Below are 12063 nucleotides of genomic sequence, written 5' to 3'. Positions count from 1 at the left end.
TTGCATGATAAAAATTCAAGTATTTCTTTTCATACTGTCTTTGAAATTATCTTTTTATCTCTATCATTGTCTCAGCACCACATTAAACTAGAGCAAAGCTCTAGAGAACATGCTGTTGAAAGCTGTTTCAAAAATGTACCTCCTCCGTCTCATGTTCTGTTTGTTGGCAATCTTGCTTTAATTTACTTTTAGCAGTAGTGCGTAAGGAACATAAGTCTCCCTATATGTTCTAAAACACTGTATTACATTCTCAGCTAGTTTTAAATTATTATTTAGTTTTCATCATTGAGAAACGGTGTTGCTAAGCTAACTAGAGTGACTGTGGATTTCTTTCATTGCCTTGGTAAAGCATGAGCTTAAATTCTTCCTTATTCTACAGCCTCTGTAGAAGCTGGACTTACAGGCTTGCATAAAATGATGCAATAAGACTAGGCAAAGACCCTCCTGTTAAGATTGGACAGGGAAACCCAGCAAGAAGAAAAGAGTTCCAAGAGCAGGTAAAGAAGTTAGAGACTTCCTGTCTTGTTATTTCCAAAGAATATGCTATACTATTTGTTATACTATGTGTTATGAGAAATTTGGGATGGCAATTAAAATATGTAGGCAATGGGTCAAGTCTATTATAACCTCCCCAGGGTTAGACCTATATTGGAAGTTTGATACTGGGACACTACAATGACCAATTACAGGGAGGTTCATGTCTGTTCCTCGGTAAAATTTCCAGCCAATTCCTGACAGAGGATCCACATTGCAGTCTTCTAACAAGGGCAACCACAACTATAGTACAGAAGGTCCCTGATAAACCTTCTTGTATCCATTCACTGTTACAATGTACTGAGTTCACACCAGCATCCTCCATTTCCAGGGCCATGTATATATGGATAAGTAGTTTCCTAAATGTTTGGATATCATACTGTTTAGTGTATATTTCCTACCAGACTTTATACAGAAGTAAGGTTTTATAAGGTAAGTCAGAAATCAAAAATAACAGTTTGTTGAGGTTCAATAATAACTTCTTTTAGAATGTCTTTCTTTTATATTGGCCAACTGTTTACTGACCTGTTTCTGCTAAGATTTACAAACCTTATTTCTGTCAAAGTTCTAGCAAGAGATGGCTATGAGCCTGTGTTTTTCAGTGCCATGAACATAATGGTCCCCCTTAGTTGGTATAACCTAGTTATTCTCTGGCTACCTTGATACATGAATAACATGTAATGATGCTCCCAGTGAAATTCCATAGATACATTTTTCAAAACGTGATCTCATCAATCATAACAAAAAACTATGTAAACTAAATATTATTCTGTTTGAGCCAGTGCTTCCTCAAGTTTGAATAGAAAACTGCTTATGTTCCCATCAGAGTCTTCCTAGAAAAGGCTACCAACTATCATGAGAAGCTTAGCTTCTTTTACATGGTGATTCTATAGTTTCTCTGGAATGAGCTTCAAGAAACTGCTGCTACTTCTTCTAGATGTCATCCTTGGGTGATAGTCTGGATGATCCTTCTAAACTTAATAGAGAGGACCACTCTGATCTCCACCTGGACACAGCAGCATGGAGTTTGCCCTCAAAGGATAAGGGAGCCTGCTTAAAGAAGAATGAGAAGCCAACAGCTGGGCTGATAGGCCACAAGGTCAAACTTTATGTAATTTGGAAGTTAGATTAATAGTGCTTCATGCTACTGAAAAATCTTCCAAACCAAGCAGTGTTCATATATGCCTTGAATCACAGCACTTAGGAGGCAGAGGCAAGCCAATCTCTACTAGTTCAAAGGCAACCTGGTCTACAGAGTGAGTTTCAGGAATTTCCTCATAGCTACTTCAAAACCCTGTCTGGGAAAAAAAATGCCTTCCAACTCTAATAATATCCACAGAAAACGTCTCATAATCCCACATGTGGGTGTTACTAAGCACATAAGGGACACATTAGAGCTTCATGATGATCCAGTGTACAGAGATCATTCCTGGATTTCCTGAATATCGAAGGAGTCAAAAAAAAAAAAAAAAAAGCCCAGTTCCTCCTGCTACAAGATTTTCTCTTGGACACACTGAAAGCCTCCCAGGTTTCATGGACCTTGTTGGCCTATGGACTTCCCATCTATCATACTTGAGATAATGAAAGGTAAACGTCAATGTGTCATCTTTATTTTCAACATCTTTGAATGAGAAGTGGATAAATGATTATTTTAAAAAGCTTCCTATAGGTTTGTGTGATGGCTTTTCCAGAATTGATTGGATCATAAGGATCAGGAATATAACATGACTTAAACAATGGATTGTTGTTACACATGATGTCATAAAAGAATGGTAAGGAGGTGTAAATAGAGTGCCTACTTAAAGAAAAAAAGGCTGGCTGTGAGGTCCTTGGCCAAGCAAGAGGTCCTGCTCTGGTACTGAGGAGATCCAATCAGAGGGGTAAGTGTGTGCACAATAGGCTGGATCGTCCCAAGAACAGAGTACAGGCCACCTCCAATTACCTAAATAATTTCTGGCCATTCATGGGGGCATCTCCTCAACTACTGTTTTTTTCTGTTTACCCCATTCCATCTTGCTCCCAAGCACTCCTTTCCATCTGCGGGGTCCTAGGATACTCCAACTCAGCCTTCTTAGGGGCTGATGGTCCGGGGAGCAAATGATAAGTGCTCCTGCCACAGCCAAGAAAGAGAATTACAGACCAATCTCACTCATGAACATCGATGCAAACATTCTCAATAAAATACTGGCAAACCGAATATAAGAACACATCAAAAAAATATCCATTATGATCAAGTAGGCTTCATCCTAGAGATGCAGGGCTGGTTCAACATACAAAAATCTATCAGTGTAATTCATCATATAAATAAAATGAAAAAAAAAACAACATGTGATCACTTCATTAGATGCTGAAAAAGCATTTGACAAAACTCAACACCCCTTTATGAGAAAGGTCTTGGAGAGATTAGGGATACAAGGATCATACCTAAATATAATAAAAGCAATATACAGCAAGCTGACAGCTAACATAAAATTAAATGGAGAGAAACTCAAAGCCATTCCATTAAAATCAGGAACAAGACAAGGCTGTCCACTCTCTCCATACCTCTTCAATATAGTGCATGAAGTTCTAGCAATAGCAATAAGACAAAATAAGGAGATCAAGGAGATTCAAATTGGAAAGGAAGAAGTCAAACTTTCATTATTTGCAGATGATGTGATAGTATACATAAGTGGCCCCAAAAACTCTACCAAAGAACTCCTACAGCTGATAGCTGATAAATACCTTCTGTAATGTGTCAGTATAAAAGATCAACTAAAAAAAAAATCAGTAGCCCTCCTACACACAAAGAATAAAGAAGCAGAGAGGGAAACCAGAGAAACATCACCTTTCACAATAGCCACAAATAACATAAAGTATCGTGGGGTAACACTAACCAAGGAAGTGAAAGATCTACTTGACAAGAACTTTAAGGCTTTGAGAAAGAAATTCAAAAGGACTGTCTGAATGTGGCTGACAATGGGGGCTGACTGAGAAGCCAATGATAATGGCAATGGGATTTGATTCTACTGCATGTACTGGCTTTTTGGGATCCTAGTCTGTATGGATGCATTCCTTCCTAGGCCTGTATGGAGGGGGGGAGGGACAGAACTTCTCACAGGGCAATGGGGGAGTGAGAGGGTAAAGGGAGGAAGAGAGGAAAAGGAAATTTTGAATGGTATTATTTATAAAGCAATAAAAAAGACAACTCTAGGTTAGAAAAACTAAGAAAAATCTGTGTGGGGAGAGATGGTGTTTGATAAAATTTTATAAGCTGTTATCTTATTATTAATATAATGTATCTACAGCACCTGTAATAGTCAAGAAACCAAATTTGAGGAATGAAGAACATAAACTCTTACTAGCCCATCAGAGCAAAATTCATATTTCTTCAGTTGAAACCTATCTTGCTATTTTGATCACTTCCAATGAACCTCAGGTATCAATATCAGAGAGTCAATGCTGATCATGGTTACTGCCTTACAAATAGATTAATTAAATAATAAGGTTTGGATGTCTAAAAGACACTCTGATGCATGGGCTGTAGAACAGACGTTGCCAGTAGCTTAGTAATTGCACTACTTTAATCCACCTCTGTCAGAGTCCTTAGATGACAAAGAGCAATGCCCATGACCACTGATATTTTGAAAGGAATGTTTTGGAACAGTAGGACTCAATATGGGCTTCAAATACTCACTGAACTGTGTTGTAAATGGGTGTCCTGCCATTCTGGAATGATGATACTTTAGTGTAATCTTAATGAATCTAGGATTTTCAAGACAACAAAGAACAGTGACCTCCACTGTTTAGTCACTTTAGTTACTAACTAAATTGACTCTTAATATAAGAATCAATCTGTTCTTTGAAGCTTTAAAATTAGATTTTGACTTTTCCACACAAGTTGAACAAGTCCTAGGCAGCTTTCTCTAATCTAAGGCAGTCTCACCCACATTGAGAAGCTGTTGTTCACTAAAACAACATTTTCTGTTTGTCATAGCTTCTACTTTAGTACCTGCTGATTCCTCTGTATCTTTATACACAGGGCTGTTAGACTCTTCCTATTGCATTGCTGTTGGCCTGCTCTCACTTACTACCAGCCCCAAGGCCAGAGCAGGGCTGAACAGATGCCAGCTGACCACCACTCCTCCACTCCAAAGACTTTTCTTGGTGGCATATAATCAACTAAGCACGTCCTGGTGTTTCTAGCAACATGGGATGTCTTCCTTCTAAGGTCATTTGTAACAGCATCATTTTTCTAACAAAGGACAAGATCAAAAGAATAATTGAACCACCTGTGTATTCAGAATATCCTATACCAATTTCAGTCTCAGGGACACATATCAGACCAGGCCTTCTCTGTTCTAACCTGAGTGTGGATCAGCCCACAGAGTAGCAAGCTTAAAATGTTTATACACATGGAGAGAACAAGTATAGAGAGCAGTTGAAACTCCGAGTGAATGAAGTCTGAGTTAATGTGTGTTTTGACATGAACACAACTATTTTCTGGTTTCCCAGGCCTTAGACCTATAGGATAATACAGAAAGTATTACCCATATGGGCCAACTCAAGAAAATGGCAAAGTTTTTTTGGGAGTCCATTTAAGAGTGTTAGTTAGCAACTGATAAATGTGCAAAGACTTGCAGCGACAGCTTGCATCACTCTCAAGTTTACAGCCTGAGATTGCCCTCCCACAGAAGCTTCCTTCCCATACTATTTGACCCCCAACCTTCTGCTGTACCCAACAAACACACTGAAGGGTAGTGGTTAGAAGCTGCATCGGATCCCTGGTTCACTCTACATGAGTTTATGTATTTGTCTTTTCCTCATTCCCCTGTTGCCTATAGCCAGGGTCCCAGCAGCAAGACCTGTGGTTCATGGCAAGAGAGAATTGACAATTTGGGTTAAGGAAAAAGAGCCCTGAGGTATTGGCACCTAAACATACTGCTGAAAATCTGGTTCCTAGAAGACCAGAGGTAGAAGTAATGGCAAGTCTTCAGGCACAGACACCTTCAGGCCCACCACTGGATGTGATCAGGCACCAGAGAGCTTTCTGAGCATATTACTTAGGTTTGTTGAAGGGGTGTCACAGATGTAAGTACTCACTAAAATTCCTCCATGCAAAATGGAACATTCATTCTAAGTTTACCTTGTCTTCCTCCTAGTGAGTTCAGGAACACAGGTAAGTGCTCCATACAGAGGGAAGATGCTGTGATCACACTGAGACTCTCTGAGTGAAGAAGCATGAACAGCCCATACACTAGCATTCATATATCTGCCCTCTCCTCAGCTTGATCCCACATACACTGTGCTTACACCTGCCAGGGTGAAAGACCCTATAGTACCCCTTTATTACTCAGACGTCCTCCAGTGCTCCTTGTTTCTAGAAGAGGCAAGGCCTATTGTGTCTCAGGGTTGTAATCTCTGTCTACAGTTCTGGTTCAGTGCCTTAAACAGAAGCTCTTATTTTTTTAAGATCTCAAAAGTCACTCCCCCACAAGAACAGTGGCAGCTGTTTCAGTCTGGCTTCCCTTCTCTCTCATTTACAGCAAGCAGTGCATTTATAATTTCATGAACTTAATTGATTCCCCCTAGAACACAGCCTACTATTTGATTGTACTATTGTGGTTTAAGTACACACAGTCATGAGTTGATAGAAAAAAGTCCAGCTTACACAGTCATGAGTTGATAGAAAAAAGTCCAGCTTGAAATACTATCTGCCATAATAGTACAAACACAGAATCCAAAGATTTAATGCACATGTGCACCAAGGATATAAGCTATTTGATGGTTGTATATCATGTTTTTAGTACACATTGTCAGGAATTTCTAGAAGTAGGTCCAGTCTGAAGGAATATATGCTCTAGCATACAAACACATAATCCAAAGATTTAATGCATATGTGCACCAAGAATCATAAGATATCTGTGAAGAATTATTCCTACATGGTGAAATAACATTTGATATGTTAAGTCATAAAAATATATTTAAAATTATACCTACTTCTTCATACATTTCTAATGTATACTAGAAAATTTTAAACTATATATAGGTTCATGTCCTTTCTGTATCAATCTGCCCTCTGTAATGTCATATATAAGGCTTAGTCACCAGAATCTTTTCCTAAGTTCTAGAGATCCAGGCCCAGGGAGAAGTTCTAGAAAGTTCATTTACTGAGTGCTCTGACGGATACCTGTTAATTGTGTAGAGGAAATCATTTGTTCTTTTCCAAATAAAGGTTAATGCCATGCATTTGGCAAAGAAGTTACCCAGGAAAGGGCATTGGTTGTCTCTGGAACCTCTGAAATAACATCCTTGAACTGGGGATTTCCATGTATTGGTATTATGTCTGCCCCTGACCTGCAAAGACCTCAGAGAGCATAGATGACATTTTAATCACTTTAGAAGAACTTAAGTTCAACACCACATGCCTTTCAAAGCAAGAAGGGTAAGGACTTATTTGTGGAGACAAAGGTAACATGGATATAGGAGATCTTAGCTGGAAGACTCATAGGGGGGAAGATTAGGGATAAGATATAAGTGAGAGTGGAAAAAGAAAAGACACAAGACAAGGTGTCGAGACTGGGGGGGAAGATCCCAGAGGTGGAAGAAGAGAAGAATCAAAGAGGGGTTGGTAAGTCTGGGGAAAGGAGGATCTGGGGTGGGGCCAGTCAGGGTTGACTGAGGAGGACCTGGGCAATTGACTCTGCAGGTTAAAAAGCCAGGCAGCACACCAAGAGCATTTATTATTCCTCTTCTCCACTGCAGCTCCACTCTAATCAAGCATGGCCAGCAACCAGAGCCTCTCATTGTCCCTGTGGGCTGCTCTAGCCCTGACGCTGGTCATCGCTGCATGTCCTGTAACCAGTACTAATCCTGAGGCCAACCAGAAGGCAGTGGGAGGCGTGGAGCCTGCTGACCCGAACGATGAGGAGGTGCAGAAAGCAGTGGACTTTGCTGTTGAAACCTACAATGATTTGACCAATGACGCATACTTTAGCAAGCCAATACAATTGATTAGCGCCGGTCAGCAGGTAGGTCCCTGGCCAAGGGTAGTGGGATAAGTTTGTCCATTACAGTGTTTGTTGGTATACCCTATGACTCCCTTATTCTCCTAAATTGCCTTAACTTCTGTGTTTCTCCAAGAGACAATAATCATCATTGTAGGTGGTACAAAATGAACCATAACATGAATTTATTTTTACTTGCTGCTCAAACCATATTCTAAGCAAGTATCTGCGGTTCCATAACCTTCCATGTTTGAGTTTAGAATTGTCCCTCTACATTAGCTAGAAATTCATCTAGAGATTTGTGCTTAATTATCTATTCGGCTTCCCAGTTCCACCTGGCCAGAAGCACAATGGCTATCAGAGGCAGGATCAGAATCTGCCATAACTGTTAACACCTATTCTTTGTGGTCAGTGTAAAATACTATCTAAATGACTACAGGAAAAGAAAAATAGATCTCACTGAAAGCTCTCAATGAATGATTTTTAAATACTTTAAGTGTCTTTCCTTAAATAATATTAAAAGAAAGTTTAACATTTTAAATTATTTGTGTATATGTATGTGTATGACCTGTGTGTGCCAAAGAGACAGAGAGAGAAAGAGAGGAGAGAAAGAGCAAAAGAGAGAGAGAGAAACAGAGAGTGAGAGAGAGAGAGTACCTATGATGCAGAAAAGAACAGAATTACAAACAGTTAGGAGCTGCTTTATTGGTACCAATAATCGTACTTAAGTCCTCCATATGTTCTCCTGAATTCTCTCCAGCCTTGTTCCCTTCCTTCTTCATTACTGCACAACACACACACACACACACACACACACACACACACTTTGTTTTGTTACAGGGGTAAATTTTCAGAGAAGCCAAAGAGTAGTACACAGTTTTAATGCAGTTCCTTCACCCCTATGTTACATTCAGCCATATTTGGTCCATTCTTTACATTGTCTCAAGGTTGTGTGTACTGGAGTGTGGGATTATGAGGATTTAGCTTTTGAATGCATTGATAGTAAATATTCCCTTCAGTGAACAGTTGTTGAAAGTAAGGGCATCGTGTACAAGTGCAAGATTCCATTTACAAAATCAGGAATCAACAGACACATTCAGTTACCTCACTTACAGATTCCTTCAGTTTACTGATGTGATGATTGACACTTCCAGTTTAGGCTGATATCCTTATCCAATTTCCTAAGTATCTTCCTTTACTGTAACCGCCTCTACTCAGCTTACCTGACCTTGAAATATGGAAAAATCCATTCAGCTGTAGCAAACATTCATGTTTTACTCAAGGAGATCTTGCTCATTCCTGTGCTCTGTATACAATGATATGGCCCAGGAGCACTCTAGCCATTTTAGCTTGTGTACATCTTTAGAATGCTCCACAGTATAATCCTATGAGGACATATATTTCAGGAGTTCCTATCTCTAAGGAATACATGATGCTGTTGACTGGTGCTCAGTCTGGATGCTCTGTTTTTTTAAAGTTGATATCAGTCACCAGGTAGGAACCCTCCTAAATCTACTAGGCAAATACCTTCAAACTGTCATAATTAGTCTTGTTGCTGTGTACATGGTAGTCCTGAGCATCTTGGGGAGGAACACTGGAGTTGGTGCCATTATCTTAATATGGGACTATTACCAATACCCCAGACATTGTCTCCCTCTATATAAACACTATTTTCGTGGATTTGCTTCTACAGCCTGGAATGATCCCTCATCAAGTAAAGCAGTTACCAAGATAAGAAGGGATCAGAGCCAGCAATAAAACCTATTTTTAAGGTCAACTTCAAAGGATGGCTGGGGATTATGTGGGATATATTGTATCTAATCTCAGTGAGCCCATAGCAATGTAGCCATAACATGATCCACACACATATGTATAAATCTCATTTTTCTTCCTTTTGGAAGATACAGGTGAATCAAAATCAGCCCTACTTCCCTTCCAGAAACCAGTTAGTGTCAGTAACTTGGACATATTATGTCCTTCCCAGGTTTCACGGTCCTGTTAGAACATTCCATTGTATAATGCCATTGGGGGTAATGTAGGAGAGGAATAGACCATAGACTCTGTGGATCTAGCTTCAGAGGAGAGGAATACAGGAAGAAAAATATTGAGAACCTTGATCCTGGTTCTCCAAGGCAAGAACTAGAGCTCTGTTTCCATGTACTTAACCTCTTGGTTCTGGAATGCCTACTGTAAGGAAAGGGTAAAATACATCTGTAATTACACACAAATGGAAGATTTTCCAAGATGTCACTTGAACAACATCATCATAGACAATCACACTAAAAGATAGGGCAGTTTGGGCCACTTTCCTTTTGGCTTAAATCATATTCGTGTGCAAACACCCACATTTCCCTATCCTGTAAAGGAACAAGCCTTGATAACTACTTGTAAATAAAGGGAATAGACATCCTATCGGATGTGTGCTGTGGTGAGGATACAATTGAAGGTGAGTCATCAACCTGAGGTCTTCCTAGAGTTTACCACTATCATTGCTTCCATAGTCATGGTCAGCAAGGTTGAGTTGGTCTTGTGTGCAAACCAGAGATTTTGCATGTTCTAAGAGCAACCGTGGGATGTGGTTATCACACCTCAATGTCTCCCTAGAATTTGTCTTCACTCCTTGTACTCACTGAAGCAATGCTCATTCCTTGCCCTCTGCTTTCTGTGTTCTGATACTGCTTTCTCAGAAGCACAAGGTAACCTCTAACACTTGATCAGAAGAACACGAGGTGCAATCCAGGCCTGTGCTGCCCTATTAAAGGAACCTAGTGTGTGGGAGTTCTGGGAGTTCATGGATGGAGCTATGAACACATTAACTCTGTAATCTAAGCTGAATGCATGCCTATGAACTTGACTAGTGAAACGTATGTAATCCTGCTCTTTTCACTGTAGGTCGTGTATGGAAAGAACTTCTACTTGAAAATAAAGTTAGGACGAACCACATGTCCCAAAGGCCAGTCTGTTGATTTGGATGATTGCCCCTTCAATGAACTGCCAGAGCAGCAGGAGGTATGAACATGTACTAAAACCTGCAGGAGTTATCCTGCAGGCAGGGGTGTGTGCAAATCTGTTGGTTTATGAGTGCACATGCATCTGGAATGGCTTTTGTGCAGTTCTGAAAAGAATTGTGTGTGTGTGTGTTTCTGTAAGCGTGTATTTGCTATGGGGTGTGATGGTTCATGAATAGGTTTGTTTGGATGATATGATGTCAGTTTTTGATGATACAAATACATGCTAATGTCCAGTGGTAGAGGAGTGGGTATATTTGGCCATACTGTTAATTCCTTTGCTCAGTGAATTTTCCCTGGGAATTGGAGTATTACCTCTTTTAGGAATGCCGCCTGCCAAAATGATGGAGTCAGCTTCAGGGATAGTTTCTAGACAAGAAGAACTTTACTCAGGCCCAGCCTGAGCCCCTTGCCCAGATGATACCACAGGGACTATAGCCCTCTAGGTGAAATACTCCAATGTTGCCCCTTATGCTCCTAGTCTTTGTAGGGATGGAGCTAGTTTTTGAAGTATTATGGTTCTGGAGATAGCTGCATGCCTCTTGTCACCCCTCCCTCCACTCTGTCATTTTCAGAAGTGTTTTTCATACCCCTCATTCTTCCATTCATGACCCTCTTAGTGCTGGTCCAGTTTCTGGAGGTGAAGAAACCCAGAGACCCTGAGTCTCATTCTCTGGACTGACTCTGAGGATTCTGTGCCTCATCTTCAAGTTCTTCCTTAGGGAAGGAAGATGCAGAATCCCATGAGCCACTAGAGTGAGTTGGACATGTGTATCTGAAGGACTGGAGGCAATGAGAGAAAGAAGGAATGGATGCAGCAGAGTCAGTCTGAGTACACTGGGACTTAAGAGGATTCCCACTCCACCATGACATCTCAACCTTTCCTTTTCACTGTAACCTAAACTGATTGTTCCTCACTCTCCCCTTTTGTAGAGAACTATATGCAATTTCGAGATCAACACTGTGCCCTGGGAGAAAAAGATCTCCATGACAAACTTCAGCTGTCACAGTCCCTGAGGATCTACACTGGGCTGCACTGTGCTGATTTCCCCCTACTCTAGCTTCTCCTTCAGTTTCCCTTTCCTCAGACAGGGATCTTAGTCCTGAGTGATGTCTCTTCAGAATGCAAAGATCAGTAGAACAGGATGCTTCAGACAGATCCTGCACACCTAAGTGGTTAATTCCTTGTTGATTTCTTCTTATGCTTTCCCAATGCACCACTGTGTAGCATTGCTCACACTTTTCTCAATAAAAGACTGCCCCAGCTCCTTCTGAGTTGTTGCTGTCCCAAGGCATGTGAGCAAGGAGAATGGAGCACTGAGGATATGGAGTTTTACAGTCACATGTGCATATCACAAGAAACATGACCGTAGGGGACACACAGTTCTTGGAGTGCATACAGCAGAGATGAGCTTGCATCCCACTGTCCACTTGTTTAAGGATCCGGAGAGATGCAGATGGGGCTGGGAGAGGGATGATGAGCTACTGTCATGCAACTTAGGAACCAGTCTTGGAAAGGAATCAAAAAGTAATTA

General features: G+C 40.6%; 1 protein-coding gene across 1 annotated transcript; it reads left to right on the top strand.

Moving 5' to 3' along the window:
* Positions 1-7295: 7295 nt before the first annotated feature.
* On the top strand, positions 7296-11545 carry LOC130881529 (cystatin 10-like). Its single transcript, XM_057781139.1, has 3 exons — positions 7296-7544; positions 10413-10529; positions 11462-11545. Exons 1-3 carry the CDS (start codon positions 7296-7298, stop codon positions 11543-11545), a joined length of 450 nt encoding a protein of 149 aa, XP_057637122.1.
* The last annotated feature ends 518 nt before the right edge of the window (positions 11546-12063 follow it).

The sequence above is a fragment of the Chionomys nivalis genome, chromosome 9, assembly GCF_950005125.1.
Source record: "Chionomys nivalis chromosome 9, mChiNiv1.1, whole genome shotgun sequence".
In the NCBI taxonomy this organism is placed as follows: domain Eukaryota; kingdom Metazoa; phylum Chordata; class Mammalia; order Rodentia; family Cricetidae; genus Chionomys; species Chionomys nivalis.
The sequence above is the reverse complement of the archived record's forward strand: the minus strand, read 5'-3'. Positions and strand labels throughout refer to the sequence as shown.

Bases quoted from the DNA above. Each gene is read 5' to 3' on its own strand.
- LOC130881529 (XM_057781139.1), top strand. From the start codon at position 7,296: ATGGCCAGCAACCAGAGCCTCTCATTGTCCCTGTGGGCTGCTCTAGCC. The intron at 7,545-10,412 runs GTAGGTCCCTGG...TTTTCACTGTAG, and splicing joins TGATTAGCGCCGGTCAGCAG to GTCGTGTATGGAAAGAACTT. The intron at 10,530-11,461 runs GTATGAACATGT...CCCCTTTTGTAG, and splicing joins AACTGCCAGAGCAGCAGGAG to AGAACTATATGCAATTTCGA.